This window comes from Capsicum annuum, chromosome 5 (genome assembly GCF_002878395.1).
Source record: "Capsicum annuum cultivar UCD-10X-F1 chromosome 5, UCD10Xv1.1, whole genome shotgun sequence".
NCBI classification, from domain to species: Eukaryota; Viridiplantae; Streptophyta; class Magnoliopsida; order Solanales; family Solanaceae; genus Capsicum; species Capsicum annuum.
In genome coordinates, this window is record NC_061115.1 from 12,054,935 (window position 1) to 12,076,252 (window position 21,318).

Here is a 21,318-nt window from a genome sequence, read left to right on the forward strand (position 1 = left end):
CAATACATACGAAATGTACTAGCACAAGAAGTTGGAATATTACTACTCCCATAATTAAGATCAAATTTTATTTAATCTTATGCTACAATCATCAAGATGTTTGTCCTACCTCATCTTTGATTGTGAACATTAATTTATAACTTATAAGAATCAACAATTTTAATCTTCCGTGCATGAGTTAAAATACTCCATACACAAAATTGTCTACTATATAAGTAAAGGACACACATGTTAATACAATGATCTATTCAAATAAAAATTTTATTAATATAATAAATAATTTTTACATAAAATAAAAATATAATACTATAATATAATTACATGGTTAATAGTATATCCTAACAAGTTGAAGTGGAAAGCTTGTAAAAAGATACTACTTCAAATGTATTTTTTTAAATCATTTTCTCTAAAATTTCAAGCAAATCATAAAGATTATCTATTCAAAATATAAAATATCCGCGGAGTTTCATTTGACAACATTTTAAAATATAAAAGTTGTGTACACCACGCACCACAAAATAATTAATAAATAATTAGTTACTTATAATTCAAATAAAAGACACAAAAACGTTTTAAATTAAAGAACTTGAAAAGATAATACTACAAATGTTTTTAATTAAAAGGGTCAAATTTAAGAAAAGATAATACTACAAATGTTTTTAATTAAAAGGATCAAATTTAAGAAAAACTGACTATTTTATGGCTACATACATCCTCGTTGGCTAAAATTTGGCCTTAAAATTTGATAACGAAAGTAAATTTGGCTCTAAACTATGATAGTTAGAATAAATTTAACCCCAAAATATGTTGAATGATATATTTAATCAATTTTTCAAAGTAAAGGACTAAGTGTCTGTTTGGGATTGCTTATTTTAAAAAATAAGTACTTATTTTGAGAAAAAATATTTATTTTAAAAAGAAGTGTGTTTGGTAAACTTACAAAACTGTTTTTAAAAATAAGTAGAAACAATTTTTCTGCTTTTTTTGAAAAAGCAGAAATAGAAGCAGAAAATTATTATTTTTATGAGAAAAATATCTTTATCACACACGCAGAATTTTTTTTTTAGTGTACGTACTTTTTAATTAAATAAATAAAATTTAATTAAAATATTATAATAGATATTTAAAAAAAATTTCTTTATAAATTGATTTTAGAAATAAAAGTCTATTGATAGATGCCCTTTTTGGTCATTTATCTGAAAAAATAATTCTTGAAAAAAAAATATTCAAACACAATTTGATTATCAAAAGCACTTTTCAAATGAATTTATCAAACACAATTATTTTTTTTTTAAAAGCACTTTTTTGAAAAATTATTTTATAAAAATTGATTCTCAAATAAGCAATTTTGTAACTGCAATCCCAAACGGGCTCTAAAATCCCTTAAAATTATCATAAAAAAATTAATTACTAATCCTAACTAGAAATAAGAAGAAAAAAAAGTGAAATTAATACACTCATATGCTCACACACACACACATGCACAAACGATCAGAGAAATGTACATTCTTTTGGGAAAATCATTTCAATTTTTCATTGATCATACCTATAAAACTCATTTTCGATCGATTAAAAATTATTAATCTGATCAGAAAAATAAAATGGATGTGAATAATCGGAGGGCTTTGGCTCGGGCCCGGGCTCGGGTTCGGGCTGGAGCTAAGGTGGTTGATTCGACCGCTGGAGCCATTGAATCTGCTTATTGGTGGCAACAACTATCGTCAAAATATCATCACCAACGTGTAAAGTTTCTTTTTTTGTTTTTTTGTTAAAGGTGAATTGTGTATTCTCATTTAGAAGATGGAGGCGGATTCATGATTTAAAGTTTATATCTTCTTAAGCTTATCTATATCTTCTTAAGCTTATGCTATGCGTGGGGTTCAGAAAAGGGTTGGCTACAAGAGTTCATAATATAATATTTAATTATTAATATTTAGAGTGTTAGTTCAGCGATGTGGAAGACGCAGACTAAGGTGGAGGGTTAATAGGTAGGACTACGTCCGTAATAGTAGCAAAGAGTGCTCTGTTTGTATCTGTGCCTGTAGTTTCTTGTAGCTCTTGTTTGTGGTGGTTTGGTGATGTCTATGATTTCACATAGCTAGTTTATAGTATTACTTTGTGAGTGTTTGTTTTCTTTATTATCTAGCGGTGTGATATTCCTTTTTGTGGTTTGATTAGGGTGGAGGGTTAATAGGTAGGAATACGTCCGTAATAGTAGCAAAGTGTGTTCTGTTTGTATTGTGTTTGTAGTTTCTTGTAGCCTCTTGTTCGTGGTGTTTCGGTGATGTCTATGATCTCACATAGCTAGTTTATAGTAATACTTTGTGAGTGTCTTGTTTTCTTTATTATCTAGTGGTGTGTAATTCCTTTTTGTGGTTTGCTTTTATGTTTTTTGTTTGTTATACTGTTATCTGTCCTGAGCCGGGGGTTTATCGGAAACAATCTTGCTACTTCATCTGAGGTAGTGGTATGGGCTGCGTATACTTTATCCTCCCCAGACCCTACTTTATGGGAATACACTTGGTATGTTGTTATTGTAGTTCAGTGATGTGTTTTATGAAGTGGAGGCTTGACACACAAGTCATTCCTAAGAGAGAAAGAGAGTTTTAAGAACCTCGGTTAGTGATCCGATGGAGTGGGGAGATAGACAGGATAAAATGTATAGGGGTGGGTGGATGAAATGGAAGCTAGAATCCGGCGTTTTGTATGATAAGAATGTACCACCTAAACTTAAATATAAGTTCTATGGAGTAGTGGTTAAACGAACTATGCTATAGGGTGGAGTGTTGGTCAGTTAAAACCTCTGATGTCAAGAAGATGCGAGTGGCGAAGATGAGTATGTTGAGGTGGATGTGTGGCATACCATGAGATATGGGATTAGATTAGCAATGACGATATTCGAGATAAGGTAAGAGTAACTCTCGTGGATGATAAGATGCGGAGGTGAGGGTCAGATGGTTCGATGGTTCGAGCATGTGAAATGGAAAGATGCAAATGCCACGGTTAGGAGATGTAAGAGGTTGGTTATAGTAGGCTTGAGGAGGTAAAGAGATAGGCCTAAGAAGTAATGAAACGAGGTGATTAAGCAAGGTCAAGACAGGACATATCCCCAACTCGCCGAGAACATGATTCTTGATATGAGTATGTGGAGGTCGAGGATTAGGGTAGATGGTTAGTCAGTTGTCATGTGTGTTTCATTCCCTTTCCCAAGTGTAATATTATTCTTTTCTTTCCCTTATTTTTAGTTTCCTATCACTTGTTGCTTCAATATCTTATTATCTTGCTGTTATTTCTACTTGTTGCTATCGCCTCTTTTCCACTTTTCGGTCAATCGAGGATCTTTTGGAAACAGCCTTTCTACCTTCTCAAAGGTCAGAGGTAGGGGTAAGGTTTGCATGCATACTGGATTTGTTGTTTTTGTTGTTGGATGATCAAATATTTATAGATACTTAATGAACTTCGTCATACAAATACATGGTTGGAGCAAAACCTATTGATTTACTCATGGGAATCCATAACTTATAAGCTAGGTCCACACTGTTAACTCTCTCAGTTGCCTTACATTTTGTTCCAGATTTGTTGAAAAGACTGGTTGCTGCTCATGTTAATTGGATACTAACTTGTTTCTAGAGTTAAAAACAAGCGCTTACATAATTTGTTTTGTTGTTGTAGAAGTTCATTGATAATTTAGATCAATATATGGACGTTCTGGAGTTGCTAGGGAGATGTTATAATTGATTGTACGGATATTCCCAGCAGTCTTTTGTAACTCTTTGTACTTTCTTGGTATTTAGTCAAAAACCTTTACGTTGTCAAAAGGTAACAAAGATAAAACAAGTTTTAGTCTTTCACATCAGGGCATATCAATATCTTTAGAAACATTTGGTCGTTCACAACAGAGTGTAATGTCAAATTATTTTAGTATTTAAAAAGCATTTATCGAGATTGTGCTCTTATCTGATTTCTTATTTTCTTGTTGATATGGCTGTTCAGAATGCAGTTCTTACGGGGGCGATTTCCAGTCTATAGACAAGAAGAAGTACGAGAGCTTAACAACATTGCGCTGAGTTTTGAGGAACATATCTATTGGTCTGCTACAAGTCAGGTACGCTGTGTCTGTAGGTACAAGAATTAACCTAAATAGTCATTCACCCAACCAATCGCCTAAACTAAAAATAGCCGGCTTATAATAAGGAATGAAGCCAGTTATTTGTCTAAAGATCCCCCATCTGAATTTGTTTGAATGATGAATTTTGTTATCCACATTGTATTGACATGCATTTACGTTTCCAGTTATCTACACATTTTTTATGCTATTTTTAAACTCAAATTTATCTAATGTTGCAGCAAGATTATGTGCAGAAAATACATTTAAAGATGCTGGATTTGACGCCAAATTTTCAAAATCCTATGACCAATTATTTATACATCAATGCTGCAAATAGTGGTCAGAATGCCCATGGTCCAGGTGAACAATAAAAGTTTATGTTTTGTACACATTTTTACTTGCAAAAAATGATCCTTTCATTTTTAATGTTCTTTTTCTCAAATTTCCTATGTGGCGTCGTACACAAAACCAGGGGATGTGTTTGTAAAAATTAACCTAGAAATTAAATCTTGAACGTAATAGTTTTGTTGGAAGCAAACTTTCCCTTAGAAATCCTCCTTTTTCATTGTTGTTTTAACTTGTTTCTCATTTTAAAATTGAAATTTGAACGTAAGAGATGACGATGGGAGCTACTTCTTATGAATATACTTCGGGGCCGGAGGAGAGTGACGAGAAGCAGGCAGCGGAAGAGGATGCTGGGGACATGTCAAAGGAGGATGTTGAAGAGGAGGTGGTGGTTATGAAGGAGCAAAATTATGTTGTTGGACACAGAGAGAATGTTAGAGTTGGGGAAAATGAGGTAATTTTAATTTTGTTGTTCTACTTTCCCATTTATTTTTGTTCTGCTTTCACAACACTGTTATCTGTCCTGAGCCGGGGCTCTATTGGAAACAACTTCTCTACTTCATCCGAGGTAGTCCATGGTATGGACTGCGTACACTTTACCCTCTCCAAACCCCACTTTGTGGGAATACATTAGGTATGTTGTTGTTGTTGTTGCTGCTGCTTTCACAACGAATGTACACTGATTTATTTGTTGTAATGATACAAATAGAAATTTTGCAATTGCTAAGTTAACTAGCTAGCAGAAGAACACAAGGCCAATTATTTACATTTTGTTGTTCGATTCTCCTACTATAATTTTCTAATTCTTTCTTATGAATTAATCACTAGTCAATAGCTTGAGGATTCCGTGGAAATAGCCCCTTACAGAAATGTAAGGTGAGGCTGCATATAATAGAACCTCGTGGTCCGTCCCTTTCCCGGACCTCGTGCATAGCGAGAACTTTAGTGTACTGGGCTACCCTTTAAACTTTTGAATCCACATAATTGATTGTCCCAAAACCTTATCCTGGAGTAATCCGAAATTAAAGTGTGTTTTTTACCGAGGTGGAGTTCGGGTGGGGTTAGGAGGCGGGTAGGTGGTGTTAACTTTGTACTTGTGATTATTCTCCGGTATAAATCTCTTAAGTTACTAATGATCTCTCGTGTTTTATATAAATGATTTATTCTGTTTTGTTTTAAGATCTCTTCTGTTTAAAGTTAATGATCTCTTACAATTTATTTATGAACGAGCTTTAAGCACTAACAGTTGCTCATGTGTTTTCATTGTAAGGTCTCTTGTGGATTGAGTGTTGGTGCTAAACTTGATGAGCGTTTAGTGTAAGTTGAGGAACGATTAGAGAAGACGGAGGCTCATTCAGAGAAAATAGAGACAACGTTGGTTGATATTAACGAAAAATTGAACAATTTAGTGAAGATGCAGGATGCTAAAGTTTCTAGGGACATTAGACGTCCAACTAAGTACATGAGCTCCTCTTGGACTGGTAATGGCCGATCGAAGAGGAAACATAGAGTAGCCGAGATGATAAGGCAGTCGTGCAAGCATCGACGATTGGGAAGAGTTGATAAGACAGTAGTTCATCCAGTTGCTTCTCATGATGATTGTGTCGAAAATGACCAAAGAAAACTAGATGATGAAGAACCAACAATTTGATGATAGTTATGTTTTTTCTTCTTTCTAGACTCTCAAAGTTGTTATGACTAGCACAATTTGTAGTATATAATGTTTTTCTAAATGATCTCTTTTGCATTGTCAAATATCTCCTATATTTAGAGTAAGTTATTCCTAGCAATTTATAAATAAAGGGGTCGTTTGGTTTGAAAATGGTTATCCCGGGATAAAATAAAAGAGCACATTTTCCTTTGTTTGGTTGGAGGGATTAATCCAACCCGGGATAACTTATCCCATCATTTTCCCCTTAATCTCGGGATAACTTATCCCATATACATGGTGGGATAAGTTATCTCGGGATAACCATTTTCAAACCAAACGACACCTAAGTTTACTAGGTTTACCTTAGTTACTGTATTTGCTTTTGTACTTACTTTTTTAATTATGTTTTACTCGAGTTGAGGGTGAAATGTATATGGGATAAGTTATCCCGGGATAACCATTTTCAAACCAAACGACACCTAAGTTTACTAGGTTTACCTTAGTTACTGTATTTGCTTTTGTACTTACTTTTTTAATTATGTTTTACTCGAGTTGAGGGTGAAGGTAAATTAAGGTAAGCTTACGTTGGACCGATCTTTCTAGACTTCACTTGTGAGATTACATTGAATATGTTATTCTTTGTTGCCATACTTTATATCAAAAAATTAAATATCTTGGTTTAATAATTAGTTAAAGTAAAACATTTTTTCGATTTTATATTTGAACTATTAAGTGTGTGAGTTTCTCACCCGAATTATCACCAATTGTTTATTTAAACACATGATAATTCAGGTAGAAAACTTACAAAAAAATACTTCATTATACAGTCAAACATCTTTGTATTGGCAACATTTGTTTGAAAATTTCATGGTTGCTTTAAAAAGGTGTTGTTATATATGCATACTAGCATTGACCTTGAGATCTCATTTAATTATTATCAAAAAAAAGTATGCAAAATTAGAAGAACATGAATTTTAGAAAAAAACAAACATTAGTAGGCTTTTGCACCATTTAAATTCGATTTTTGCTTTAAATAAGATATTCATACTCAAGATTTACTGTGTGCGTGATATTAATGACAATCAGGGGTGGCTCAAGCATATTGGGGGCCTAAGACCAAATTAAAATCGGAGTCCTTAAATTAAAATTAAAAATTTATATTTTTTTATTTAAAATCTATTTTTCTAACTTTTTGAGATGCAAAGTTGTTAATATTTTTTTTATATTCGATTTCTTCTAACAATTCCTTTTCAATTGATAATAAAGTCAATCCACTTAATCTTTTTTGAGACATTGTTGATCTTAAATAAGATTTAATAATTTTTAATTTTGAAAAGCTTCTTTCCGCGGAAGCAACTTTTACAGAAATTGTTAACATTATTCTATAAGCAATATAAGCATTTGAAAAAAAAATCAAGTCGTTTTATTTGATTGAGTATCTCGATTAGAGTATTATCTTCTATTTGTATGATTTCCCTCAACACTTTTAATTTGGAATATAAGTCTATACCGTCAATATCAGAGTGAGTATTATGTTTTAAGAAACATTTAAGATTAAGATAATATTTTTTTAAATTCTCGCCATCTAATGATCGCAATTTTTTTCAATAAATAAAAAACCAAAAATACTTTCATATGCTTCAAATTGTTCAAATCTATTTTGAAGTGAAGAATAGCTTGGTCTACTATATATATAAGAAGTAATCAACTCTAACAGATTCTTCAAGAGATTTTGTAATTTCGTTATCGACATTCTCATTAAATTATTTCTTTGTATAAATTACACGTTTACTACGAAATTCAGGTTCTATATTCATCTCTAATGCAATTTCCTCAGTTGCAATCATAGCAGTTATAAATTCTTCTTCTCTTTATATTTTGAAAAAAGAAACAAGACCTCTTAATTGATCTATGGCAACATTAATATGCATATCTTTTGATTGTAAACTTTGGCTAATTGAATTAACAACGAATAGTATATCATACCAAATAGTCATACCTAATAAAAATTCAAAATTTTCAAGCTCATAAATTACTAAGCAATTAGCTTCACTTTTAGTTTTTGGATCATCACTAACTTCTACTAATTTCAATAAAGCATCTCTTATTTGTGGAGTTTGAAATCTTATTGCTTTAATCCTTTCTATATGACTTTTTCAACGTGTTTGTGACAATGATTTAAGAGTTAAATGTAACACCCCGTACTTAATTACGTGCATTAGTCATTGTTATATGTGTTGGAGTATATGTATTGATCCTAAGTTAGGTATATATGAGTTTAAGTATGAGTATTGATTATTTTGAGATGGTTTCAAGTGTGTAGTTTGATTATAGGTGTATAGGAATCGACTTTATTTATACCGGAATTTTCCCGTCGATGGTTCCATACGAAGGTTATTGAATAAGCTTTCCAACGATATAAAGATTTCCAAAAACGGATAAGTTTCGGATATAAGCGAGCTCGTTCGAAACTTTAAAACGGTGGCCGGGATGTGAACAGTAAATATGCAGGAAAACTACTGAGGCCTGCCAGTTTTTTGGGTCAACTTTGAACGATCATAACTCCCTAAATATAATGAACTGGGAGAGCTACCACATATCAAAAGAAATATCTCTGAGTCTTCTTTCCAATGCAATTGGTTTCATCCAAATCCAACATCTGAGTAAGGAGTTATACTCGTTTTACTTCAGCCTCTCAAAACAGATTTTTAGGGTCAACTTCAAACGATCATAACTACTTGTACAGGACGAACTGGGTGGCTTAATTTATATGAAATGAAATACCTTTGAATTATCTTTCTAACGATACCAATTTCACCCAAATCCGATATCGGAGCAAAGAGTTATGGCCGATTTACTTTAGCCTATCAAAACAGTCCACCATGGACAGATTCGGATTTACTTAAATTTTTAAGGGCAATATGGTCATTTTCCATCACCTCTTGAACGAAAATTGGTCATTATATACATATACTTAGCCTCATATCCATTATTTATCATCCATTATTGAAAACTAAGAAACCCTAGCCAAATTTCAACTCCAATTATCTTGTGATTCAACCGTAGAAAATCCAAATTGATTCCGTGGTTGTGTTCACCGTCTCAAGGGCTTCGAGAAGCACCCCTTATTTGTGCCAACAGGACTTCGAAATCAAAAGGGCCATTTTATGGTAAGGATGTAAATTATGTTGGTGTTATTTATATGGATATGTATATATATATATATGCATGTGAGCATAAGAAGTATGTTATTTGATTGTTGTTGAAAGATGATTGGAAATGATGTTGGATTATTCTTGTGCATGGTTGGATTATGTTAAATTGTGAAGGAATTTGGGGTGATGATGTGGTATTGATGATGTGGTATTGAAATGATGATTATATATATACACACACATAAACCTATTGTTCAAGTTGGTTTTTGGAATGTTTTGCAAATATTGGTAGTATGGAATTATGGAAGAGAATTGTGGTGTTGGGTTGCTAATACTAGATGCCAAACATTTCATTGTAGATAAGTGATTTGTAAAGGCGGGAAGTTGTGTTGAATTGGTATCTGAATCTACAACGAGGTATGTAAAGCATACTCTAACAATGTTCTTTGGCATGAAAACACCAATGTTCCATCAAGTAAGATTCCGAGGTTGTCCAAAAACATGTATTGTTCTACGTTACCAACGAAGTTGTTTCCATTCTATAAAGTGTCAAAATGTTTCATTGATATACCAAAAGGCTCTTATTTCATTGTTGTGATATTGATGATTCTGAAACACATTGTTGATGTACCAATGAGTCTTTATTACATCGTTATTGTATAGAAGGTCTATTACTTGGTTCCTATTGATGTATCATTGTTTCAAAGTATTAAAATGTGGAGGCGACCGAAATAACAATCTCCAAGATTAATTGAACTAAGTGATGGGAGTTCTCTCTTATCGGGTGGTATCCCAGGGGCATAAGCCTAGCATGGGTCGATCCCTATTTCATGTGTTTATGGGTGGTATCCCAGGGGCATAAGCCTAGCATGGGTCGATCCCAGTTGATATGTACTGGAGGCATCCTAATGGTCACAGTACAGTACAGTAATGATTACAAAGACGATAAGAACGAAGGTAAAGTGATTGAATAAATACAATGTACAGGTTGTCACAAGTTCTAGTAAGTGTGGTCCACTCCTATTACGACTTATTCACTTGTTTCTGATTTCTATTAAGCTCCTATATCATATGTGATTATTTACAGCTTTACATACTCAGTACATATTTCGTACTGACGTCCCTCACGGGGGACCTGCATTTCATGCTGCAGGCACAGGTACCTCAGCTCATACACCGCACAAGTAGGAGCCAGGTCATACAGCTATTGTTGGTGAGCTCCAGTTTGCTTCGGAGCTTTCCGAGTCGGTTCCTTATGTTTTGTTATTGTACATGAGTCATGTGTGGGCAGGGGTTTGTCCCGACCCTAGTTATGTCATGTATATCCTAGAGGCTTTGTAGACATAAGGAAGGGTAAAGTCATGGAAGTTTATATAGTGATGTTATATCTGTATATGTGGTGGCCCCGACGGCCAAGTATTATATACATATATATATATATATATATATTTGCGCGTGTTGTGCTGATACAGGTAATTAGACCTTTCTATATGCAACGAAGTGCTGTCCAATTTTTTTGGTGACATGTAAGTGAAAGTACAGGTATTTGAACGGGTTCTCCCGGGCCTTCTCGGCTTCGGGTGCCAGTCCGGCCCGATGGGATTTTGGGGCGTGACATTAAATCGGATACACTATCTTTTAAAATTTTTCATCGCTTAGTGGAAGAAGAAAATAGTTAATATATGCGTTATACCACTCCAAAGAATGATATAACTTTTGTACAAGAATTAGCCATATCACATATTACTAAATTTAGATTATGACAACCACATAGTGTATAAAACAATCTAGGATTTATATCAAAAAGTCTCTTTTGCACTCCTTGATGTTTTCCCTTCATATTAGATCCGTTATCATAGCCTTGTCCTCTTAAGTTATCAACTTCAAGTCCAATACATTTTATTTCATCTAAAATTACTTCAAAAAGACCTTTTCCACTTGTATCATCCACTTTTAAGAATTCTAAAAAATATTCGACAATTTTTATTGGAGTTGTTGAAATATCTATACTCCGTAATATAAAAGACATTTACTCTTGATGACTTGTATCCGGTGTGCAATCTAGTATGATGGAGAAGTACTTTGTTTTTCTAATTTTTCAATAATTTTATTCTTCATTTCATTTGCCAACAATTTTATCAATTCATTTTGTATATTATGCCCAATATAATGGTTATGAATTTCATCATGCTTGATTCTACGAATATGTTCTTGCATGATTGGATCAAATTCTACAATCATTTCAATAAGACTTAAGAAGTTTTCATTACTTTCTTGGTAAATCTTTTCGTTCGTTCCCATAAATGCTAAAATATTTTTCTCAAGAGTTTTTATGACGGAAATAATTCATGACAATACATTTTTCCAATGTTCTCTATCTCTATTAATTTGGTCTTGCACATTTTTATCAATTGTTTTATTGTTGCACCATCGAACTTCTAAATCAATTTATTGATTATATGTTGGTTGGTCGTTTCATGAGTTCTAAGTTTAGTACTAAGATTTTTTCAATCTCTACTACCTTCACTAGCTAATTTATTGTTCTTAACATTAAAAATATTGTTAAACAACTTGCAACAAAAATAAAATACTTTATTCAAATCTTTGGAATAAACTAACCATCTTCTTTCATGTCTTTCTCCATCAATCAATTTTTGAAAATAATATGTAGTAGAAAAATGTCTTGAAGATTCATCCTTTGGAAAATCTATGTTGGTAATTCTAATTGGTTCCTTTTCTACTAATAGATCTCTTAACTTAGTATCGACATTATTCCATTGATTAAGATCATAAATGATTTTAGGAATACAATTATTCGGTTCATTTATAAGTTCTTCGTCTTCTTGAGAATCTACAATTGATTGTTCACTAACACTCAACTAAGTTAGTGACTTGTTCATCTAAAGAACATTCTCCTAAATTGTTTGGTCTAATATTAATATTATTTGTCAAAAAATTATCAAGAGCTCCTTCTTGAGATTTTATCAAATTACCAACTTTTTTTTTTCTTTTAAGTTTTAAATGACCCAATTCATACTTTCTAGTTGACATTTTAAAATTCTAACAAATATTCTAAACACTATCTACAATATCAATTAAAAAGACAAATATAAGAAATAAAAGTAATATTAGAAAGTTAAGAATAATATTACCCGATTTAAGAAACATGAAGATTTGATTTCAAAAAAAATTTTTGGATGCTCTCTTCAAATTAAATAGCAAAATCTTTAACTTTTGAATTATTCAACTTAAAATTTTTGAATTTAAAAGGGAGAAAGTAAACATTAAACGGGTCGTTTGGTTTGAAAATGGTTATCCCGGAATAAAATAAAAGAACACATTTTCCTTTGTTTGGTTGGAAGGATTAATCCAACCCGGCATAACTTATCACACCATTTTTTCCTTAATCCTGGGATAATTTATCTCATATACATGGTGGGATAAGTTATCTCGAAATAACTATTTTCAAACCAAGCGAAAAGAATATAGAGAATGAGAATAAGATATGAAAATTGAGAAAAAATATAAAAAATGTCAACTTAAAAAGCAAAAAGATGACCAATGTTTCTTTTTTTATGGAAAAAGTAAAAACATATTTTCATTGATCAATCAAATCACTTGTCTATCAATATTTCTTTTTTAATCTATATTTTATTTCTCCTCCAAAAAGTTCTATTCCTTTATTTTACATAATAATGTAAGTAGTAATTTTTTTTTTTTAAAAATCTAGTTCATAATTACAAGAAAATGGGGCCCCTCAAATTTGGGGCCTAAGACAATGACCTTTTTCATTACATTATTCAGCTGGCCCTGAGGACAATTATCATAAATATTTTAATATTATATTTTATAATATAATAATATATTTCTTATAAAATATTATTATATAATATTTGAGTATGTTATTATAACTAAAATATTACTAGCAAGAAATAAAATATAAGATGAAAAGTCAATTTCAGAAAAATCACGTCGCTCCAGTGAAGTTTCTTTATATCTAACACGTTATGAGAGTTCTGAGTACATCTTTTTATCAGTCTCAAAATTTTATGAATAAAGAATATCTATTTAAAATTTATATTATCCATATAAAGTGCCAAATAACATTATTTTTAAATAAAGAAGAACGGGTACATCACATACCATTAAGTACTAGCCGGCACGTATTTTCACAAATATTAATTAAATAATATTTTAATATATCTTTAGTTTAAATTTATAAAATTCAAAAATATTGTTTATTTTTTTAAAATCTGTATAAATTAAATTAGGCCTGACAAATGACAAATTAAAACGGAGGGAGTACCAGAACCCCCCCCCCCCCCCCCAAAAAAAAAAAAGCGGAGGAGTGTCAATTTAAAATATTTTATTACTATTAGGTATTCTTTTGGGGGAAAAATTGTTTTTGATTTTTGTTTTATCGGAACCTATAAAAACTCATATTTCCATTTGTAATCAGATCAGAATTTAGATGGATTTGAATGATCGGAGGTCTCAGACCCGGGCCCGCGCCCGGGCCCGAGCTCGTGCTCGGGTTCAGTTTCAAGCTTAGTGGGTTGACGGTACCGGAATTGACACCGGAGATGTTGCCGGAGTTGATGCCGGAGTCATAGAGTCTGCTTATAGGTCTCGGGTTAGGGCACGAGCTCGAGCTCGAGCTCTTTATCGGGCTCGTTCTCAGGCTCGGGCTCGTTTTCAGGCTAAGTGGGTTGACGTTACCGGAATTCACACCGGAATGTTGTCGGAGTCGGAGAGAATCCTTATAAGTGGAATGAACTTCGTCAAATGATTGTCAACAAAATGTAAGTGTTTTTGACTTTTGATATTTTTAAGCACTTTATTTTATTAGTTTTAAAAGTATAATAAAAAGTCAAAAGTCAAAAGCGAAAAAGTAAGGTTATTATTTAGCTTTTAGCTTTTAAGTCACTTTTCATCAATTCATAATTATTTTGCTTTTGTTGAAGATTTTTAGATTTCGAATTTAGGTTCTGTTCCTTTTCTTTTTTGTACTTGGATTTGATACACTTACGCCGAGAAGGAGATGTAGTGGTAAGGTATGCGTACACTTTAGCCTCGTCAGACATCGCTTATGACATTTTACTGGATGTGTTGTTATTGTTGAATTTAGGGTTCCTGTATTATTTTCGCAGTTTCTTGTTCTTTAATTTTGATTATCATTTGTGTTTATTTTGTGCTTCATTTTATGGCATTATTTTGTTGGAATTACCAGTGTTCTGGAATGCGCTCGCATCGTCGCATAATGCGACGATGCAAAGCAATGCGAGCTCCTCTCGCTGCGTGTAGATGATGCGAGCGCATCATGTTGATTTTATTTTTAGCGTCAATTTTAAATTAAAAAAAGAGTCACTTCGTGTTAATTTTATATTTAGGGTCAATTTTAAATTTAAAAAAACGCGTCTACTGCAGTGAGCATCACTGCTGCAATTTTCTGAGGTTAACTTTGAAGTCCAGCGTTGCGACTTCTTCTTCTTCACTGTGCGGCTACCACTACTGCGGTTTCTTGTTCACTGCTTCACCTCAATGATGCGCTCTCACCGCTTCATGCTTCGCGTAATGTGTGATGCGGAGCCTTCTCGCTTTTTTCCTCATCATGCTTCCCTGAACATTGGGAATTACTGGTCTTTTCGTTGAATGTTGTGTGCGGCTCCCGTTTGACATTATTTCGTTGTTGTTAGTGCTCTCGTTTCTATATTCTCTTTCTCAAACTACTTGGAAATGCTTTATGTTAAGCCGCGTAGAGGTTAGGTATACATACACTTGACCCTCTCCATACTCCATTTGTTAGATTATAATGGGTATGTTGTTGAATTTAGGACTCCTACTTTGTTGGAATTACTGTTGTTCTTTTCATTGTATGTTGTCTGCGGCTCCCATTTGATATTATTTTGTTGTTGTTAGTGCTCTCGTTTCTATATTCTCTTTCTCAAACTGCTTGGAAATGCTTTATTTTAAGCCGCGTAGAGGTTAGGTATACACACCCTTACCCTCTCCATACTCCGTTTCTTAGATTATACTTGGTATGTTGTTGAATTTAGGGCTCCTACTTTGTTGGAATTACTGTTGTTCTTTTCATTGTATGTTGTGTGCGGCTCCCGTTTGGCATTATTTCGTTGCTGTTAGTGCTCTCGTTTCTGTATTCTCTTTCTCAAACTGCTTGGAAATGCTTTATTTTAAGCCGCGTAGAGGTAAGGTATACATACACTTGACCCTTTCCATACTCCTACTTTGTCGGAATTACTGTTGTTCTCTTCATTGCATGTTGTGTGCTACTCCCATTTGATATTATTTTGTTGTTGTTACTACTCTTATTTCTGTATTCTCTTCTTCAAACTGCTTGGAAATGCTTTATTTTAAGCTGAGGGTCTGTTGGACACCTGCTCTCTTATCTCGACGGGGTAGTGGTAAGGTATACATACACTTTACCCTCCACATACTCTACTTGTGAGATTACACTGGGTATGCCGTTGAATTCTGAGCTCCTAGTATTCTTTTTACCAATAATCATTTAGGCAGAAGTTTGACAGATTTTTTTAGATTTTCTTTTTAAACGGACTAAAAAGAAAAGTGAGACAAACAAATTTAAACAACGAGAGTAATTGAGTTCATAATCATATATTTCTTTAGAGGTATTGGCAAAACTTGCTGGTTTACTCACGTGAACACATAACTTATAAGCTACGTCTGCTTCTGTTATGTTCCCGTTGATAGATTGGTTAATTAAATTTCTAGCAGCAGGTCTACTATACCCATTTTTGGTGAACACTCAAGGATTTAGTTCAAGTGGAAAACCTACTTTAACTCTCAGTTGCTTTACATTTTTGGTGATCTCATCTTTACCTTATTTTTTCTTCTCATTTTGTCTCTGTTTGTTATCTAGTAATCTTATTTTTCATGCTATCTTTTTATAATAGCTCTACCCCGCACCCTCCCTTTTTTTTGGTTTGTCGTTCAAATTGTTGATGTGTGGCATTATGAAATGATCTAAAATGATACAATCTACCCAAATGTTGTATTCATTGAAACAATACATTACAATACATTATGAAATGATATGTAACAACCATCCAAACAAAGTTAAGTATTCAGTCAAGGAACTAGTTCAAGTGGAAGACCTACTTTTACTCACTGTTCCTTATATTTTGTTTTAGATTTGTCGAAATGACATCTTGCTGCTCAAGCTAATTAGATTATAACTACTGATATTCTTCAGAGAAAACAAGTTTTATCTTTTGTAGCAGGGCATAATGTCAAATCATTTTCTTAATATATTTACAACAACAACAACATACCCAGTATATTCCCATACTACTACTACCTCAGAGGTGAGATAGAGAGGTTGTCTCTGATAGATCCTCGGCTTAATATATTTGAAAAGCATTTATCTAGATTATGCTCTTATTAACCCTTTAAGCTGATTTTTTTTGTTGATATGTCTGTGTAGAACGGAGACCTTAGCCAGACTTCTTCCTGAATCTAATCTAGGAGTACAGGAGGTTATGAAAACTGCAGCGAGGTATGAGAAAAAGATCTATACTGCTACGATGAGAAGTCAGGCATGCAGTTTAAACTCCTTTCTATTTATTTGAATGATGCAATTTGTTCTCCACTTCAGTTGATGTTGTTGTTATTTCCACTTGTATAAATTTGCATTCGTTTTCCCTGTCGTCTAGACATGTTGTATGCATTTTAACTTGAATTTATCAAATATTTCAGCGAGATTATTTGCGGGACATATCTTCAAAGATGTTGACATTGGAGAATAGATTTCAAAATCCTAGAACCAATTATTTACACCCCAATGCTTCAAGTAGTGGTCAGAATGTCCATGGCCCAGGTGAACAATGAAAGTTCATGTTTCACTTTACGATTTGAAATTAAGAAAACTGATTCTCTCATTTTAATTTTCCTTTTGATTTACTATTTCTTTTTCCAAATTTCCAATGTGGAGTCATACACGGCAATGCGGAAACCTGTTTTTGCAAAAGTAGACTTAAAAGGGGCTTGTTTGTGAAAAGGAAACTAGAACTTGAATCTTGAACATAAGAATTTAGTTGGAAGCAAACTTTCCCTTTGAAATCCTTCTTTTTCCTTTGTCATTTTACTCGTTTCTAAAATTCCCTTTTATATTGAAATTTGGACCTAAGAGATGACAATAGGAGCTACTTCCTACAAAACTACTTTTGGCCGGAGGAGAATGACGAGGAGCAAGCAGTGGAAGGGGACGATGGGGACTTGTCAAAGGAGGATGTTGAAGAGGAGGTGGTGGTTAAGAAGGAGCAAAACTATGTTGTTGGACATGAAGAGAATGTCAGAGTTGGGGAAAATGAAGTAATTTATTTTCTTTCTTGAATGCCTTTTCTCTATTAAAAACGGAAGAGAAGAAATTGGATTATATCACTGATTTATTTGTTGTTAATGATACAAATTGAATTTCTGCAATTGCTAAATTGATTAGTTAGCAGAAGAACACAAGGCCACTGATTTACATTTTATTTTTCGATTCTCCCATTATTAATTTTCTACTTCTTTCTTATTAATTAGTAGCTCCACATAATTGATTGTACCAAAACCTTGTCATGGGGTAATTCAAAATTAAAGAGTGTTTTTATCGGGATGGAATTGGGGTGGGGGTGGGTAGGTGGCGTTAGCTTTGTACGCATAAGTTATTAATGATCTCTCGTGTTTTATATAAATGTCTTTTTTGTGCCGTTTTAAGATCTCCTGTGTTTAAAGTTAATGGTCTCTTACAATTTATAAACCTCTTAAGTTACTAATAGATGCTCGTGTATTTTGTTCTAAGATCTCTTGTGGATTGATTGATGGTGCTAAACTTGATGAGCATTTAGTGCATGTTGAGGAACGATTAGAGAAAATGGAAACTCATTCAGAAAAGATGGTGACATTGGAGAATAAATCTCAAAATCCTATGACCAATTATGTACTTCCCAGTGCTGCAAGTAGTTGTCAAAATATGCATGGCACAGGTGAACTATGAAAGTTCATGTTTTGTATTTTACATTTTCACTTTACAATTTGAAATTAAGAAAAATGATCCTCTCATTTAATTTTCCTTTTGATTTATTTCTTTTTCCTAATTTCCTATGTGGCGTCATACGCAACAACGGGGAAACCTATTTTTGCAAAAGTAGACTTAAAAGGGACTTGTTTGTAAAAAGGAAACTAGAACTTAAATCTTGAACCTAAGAGTTTAGCTGGAAGCAAACTTTCCCTTTGAAATCCCCTCTTTCCTTTGTCATTTACCCATTTCTAAAATTCCCTTTTATATTGAATTTTGAACCTAAGAGATGGCAATGGAAGCTACTTCCTACAAAATTAATTCTGGGCCAGAGGATGACAAGGAGCAAGCAGCGGAAGAAGAAGCAGAAGAGGACGCTGGGGACATGTCAAAGGAAGACTTTGTTGAGGAGGTCATGGTTAAGAAGGAGCAAAACTATGTTGTTGGGCACGAAGAGAACGTCACAGTTGGGGAAAATGAGGTAATTTATATTCTTTTTTGGAAGCTTTTCTCTATTAAAAATGGAAGAGAGGAAATAGGATGATATCACTGATTTACTTGCTGTTAATGATACAAATAGTATTTCTGCAATTGCTTTAGTTGATTACTTGGTACCGGTTGCTGCTGGTGGGAGGTGGCAGGTACACGTGGAATTAGTCGAGGCGCGTACAACCTGGCCCGGATACCATGGTTATCCCAAAAAAAATAAAGAACACAAGGTAGCTGATTTACATTTTGTTGTTCGACTCCCCCATTGTTAATTTTCTAATTCTTTCTTAAGAATTAGTCACTAGTCAATAACTTGAGGATTCATAAGAGCTAAAACTTTCAAATCCACATGGTCCGTTGTACCAAAACCTTGTCATGGAATAATCCGAAGTGAAGTGTGTGTTTTTATGGGAGTGGAGTTGGGTGAGGGTAGGTTGTTTCGACTTTGTACTTGTGATTATTCTCTTAAGTTACTAATCATCTCTTGTGTTTTATATAAATGATCTTATTCTGTTTTGTTTTAAGATCTCCTGTGTTTAAAGTTAATGGTCTCTTACAATTATAAACCTCTTAACTTACTAATAGTTGCTTGCGTGTTTTTGTTGTAAGATCTCTTGTGGATTGAGTGTTGGTGCTAAACTTGATGAGCGTTTAGTGCAAGTTGAGGAACGATTAGAGAAGATGGAGACGTTGTTGGTTGATATTAACGAAAAATTGAACTGTTTAGTGAAGATGCAAGATGCTAAAGGTTCTATGGACTTGAGACGTCCAGCTAAGTATATGAGCTCCTTGTGGATTGGCAATGGACGATCGAAGAGGAAACATAGAGCAGCCGAGTTGATAAGGCAGTCGTGCAAGCATCGACGATTGGGAAAAGGTGATAAGGCAGTAGTTCATCCAGTTGCTTTGCATGATGATTGTGTCGAAAATGACCAAAGGAAGTTAGATGATGAAGAACCAACAATTTGATGATAATTACTTTATGTTTTTTCTTCCTTCTTTTATGTGTAGCACAATCTGTAATATAAATTTATTTCTCATGTTTTGTTTATATGATCTCTTTTGCATTGTCAAAGATCTCCTATATAAATTATCTCTAGCAATTTATAAATTCCTTAATTTACTGGGTTATCTTCGCTATATTTGCTTTTATATATTTGTTTATTTTTATATGTTTTATTTGAGTTGAGGGTGAAGGTGTAGATAAGGTTGCATACACCTCATTCTTCCTAGATCTCACTTGTGAGATTACATTGGATATGTTGTTTGTTGTCTTATTTATATCAAAACTAGTTTGAGAAAAGCAGAAGACAGTTCTTCCAAAGATCGTCTTTAGTAAGTACCAGTCATCATCGCTCACTTATGCTTAGTCTTCAAGCATTCCTTTATCTAGTGTTTTATACAGAATCAACTCTATGATCTGGAGAACGGGGATAAAGCACTAGAAGCTTATCGACAAAACCTGTGGAATGCTAAAAGTAAAACCACAGTGCAGATATCAAAAGGATCAAAAGTCTGTGGAGAAGAATGGAAATCATAGATTTGAGATCTCTCTTGATAAGTTGCAAGCATGCTGTTACTGCTGATGATTCCAGGAGTATAAATGACCTGTTGAAACAGATGAGAGAACGTTCATCCCCTTTTGGATATGGAAACCAGAGATTGGCTCATTGCTTTGCAGATGGTCTTGCGGTGGCCCTGGCTGGTATTGGTAGCCAGATTTATAAAGCCCTTGTCAATAAACGAACAGTCACTTCTGGAACTTCAATATGGCATGATAAGCTTCTTCTATACTGTTTGGATTTGTGTGATATGTAATGTTAGTTATACTTAATAAATACACTTGAGAATTGATGATTGGGATTACGAGCTAGAGGACATCTTTAGTGATCAGTGATTTCTCTACATTTATGTCGCTAATGACAAAAAAGATGTACGGGTCAAGAAGATGATCAGTGTAACTTTCACTGTACATGAAAAATGAAATTCTTCAAATGCTTTGAGATTTCGATGGAGCTTTCTAAAACTTCCTTTAAACATAAAAGTATAGACAGTCTCAAAAGAATGTTGCTTACTACAGCTTGTTTGGATGGTTGATACCTATTGTATTGTGTTGTTAGTTTAAGTACAATGTTTGTATTGATTGTTAAATTTTATTGTGTTGTATCTTTAAATCCATCCTTATCTAATGAAGAAAAGTTCCATTCTGTGTAACGGCCTATTTGATGTGATTGTGTGGTGCCTTTCGTTTCCTCATTTTGTCTGGAAAACGATATAATCTATCCAAATTGTTGTATTCGTTAAAACAATACAATATGATAAGTTAAACAATATGTAACAGCTATCCGAATAGAATGTTAGTATCAAATCATTAGTGCGTGCAACTGTATAAATGAGAGCAAACGAACACCATTCAGAATTGTGTAAAGAATTAATGAAACTATATGCAATTCATTCAACGCCTAGCACTAGCACTACATTCACATGTATCAAAAATCCAAGAAAAACCCTAACATCATACTACTTAATTTAC

General features: G+C 33.4%; 2 protein-coding genes across 8 annotated transcripts; both read left to right on the forward strand.

Moving 5' to 3' along the window:
• Nucleotides 1-1,445: 1,445 nt before the first annotated feature.
• LOC107870352 lies at nucleotides 1,446-6,208 on the forward strand. Of its 3 annotated transcripts, none has more exons than XM_016716852.2 (5): nucleotides 1,446-1,774; nucleotides 3,994-4,105; nucleotides 4,348-4,468; nucleotides 4,723-4,907; nucleotides 5,724-6,208. In XM_016716852.2, the coding sequence occupies exons 2-5, from the start codon at nucleotides 3,995-3,997 to the stop codon at nucleotides 5,772-5,774; spliced, it is 468 nt and encodes a 155-aa protein (XP_016572338.1). In that variant the 5' UTR covers nucleotides 1,446-1,774; nucleotide 3,994; the 3' UTR covers nucleotides 5,775-6,208. The 3 variants fall into 3 exon arrangements, with proteins under 3 accessions (XP_016572338.1, XP_016572336.1, XP_016572337.1); XM_016716850.2 differs by having other exon boundaries at nucleotides 1,446-1,742; XM_016716851.2 differs by lacking the exon at nucleotides 1,446-1,774 and adding an exon at nucleotides 1,790-1,988.
• A 7,371-nt stretch (nucleotides 6,209-13,579) lies between these two features.
• Nucleotides 13,580-19,916, forward strand: LOC107870351. Of its 5 annotated transcripts, none has more exons than XM_047412526.1 (6): nucleotides 13,580-14,061; nucleotides 16,722-16,833; nucleotides 16,994-17,114; nucleotides 18,127-18,264; nucleotides 18,584-18,777; nucleotides 19,395-19,916. In XM_047412526.1, the coding sequence occupies exons 1-6, from the start codon at nucleotides 14,045-14,047 to the stop codon at nucleotides 19,752-19,754; spliced, it is 942 nt and encodes a 313-aa protein (XP_047268482.1). In that variant the 5' UTR covers nucleotides 13,580-14,044; the 3' UTR covers nucleotides 19,755-19,916. The 5 variants fall into 5 exon arrangements, with proteins under 5 accessions (XP_047268482.1, XP_047268483.1, XP_047268484.1 ...); XM_047412527.1 differs by lacking the exon at nucleotides 13,580-14,061 and adding an exon at nucleotides 14,124-14,313; XM_047412528.1 differs by lacking the exon at nucleotides 13,580-14,061 and adding an exon at nucleotides 14,127-14,313 and having other exon boundaries at nucleotides 16,722-16,793.
• Nucleotides 19,917-21,318: the final 1,402 nt, after the last annotated feature.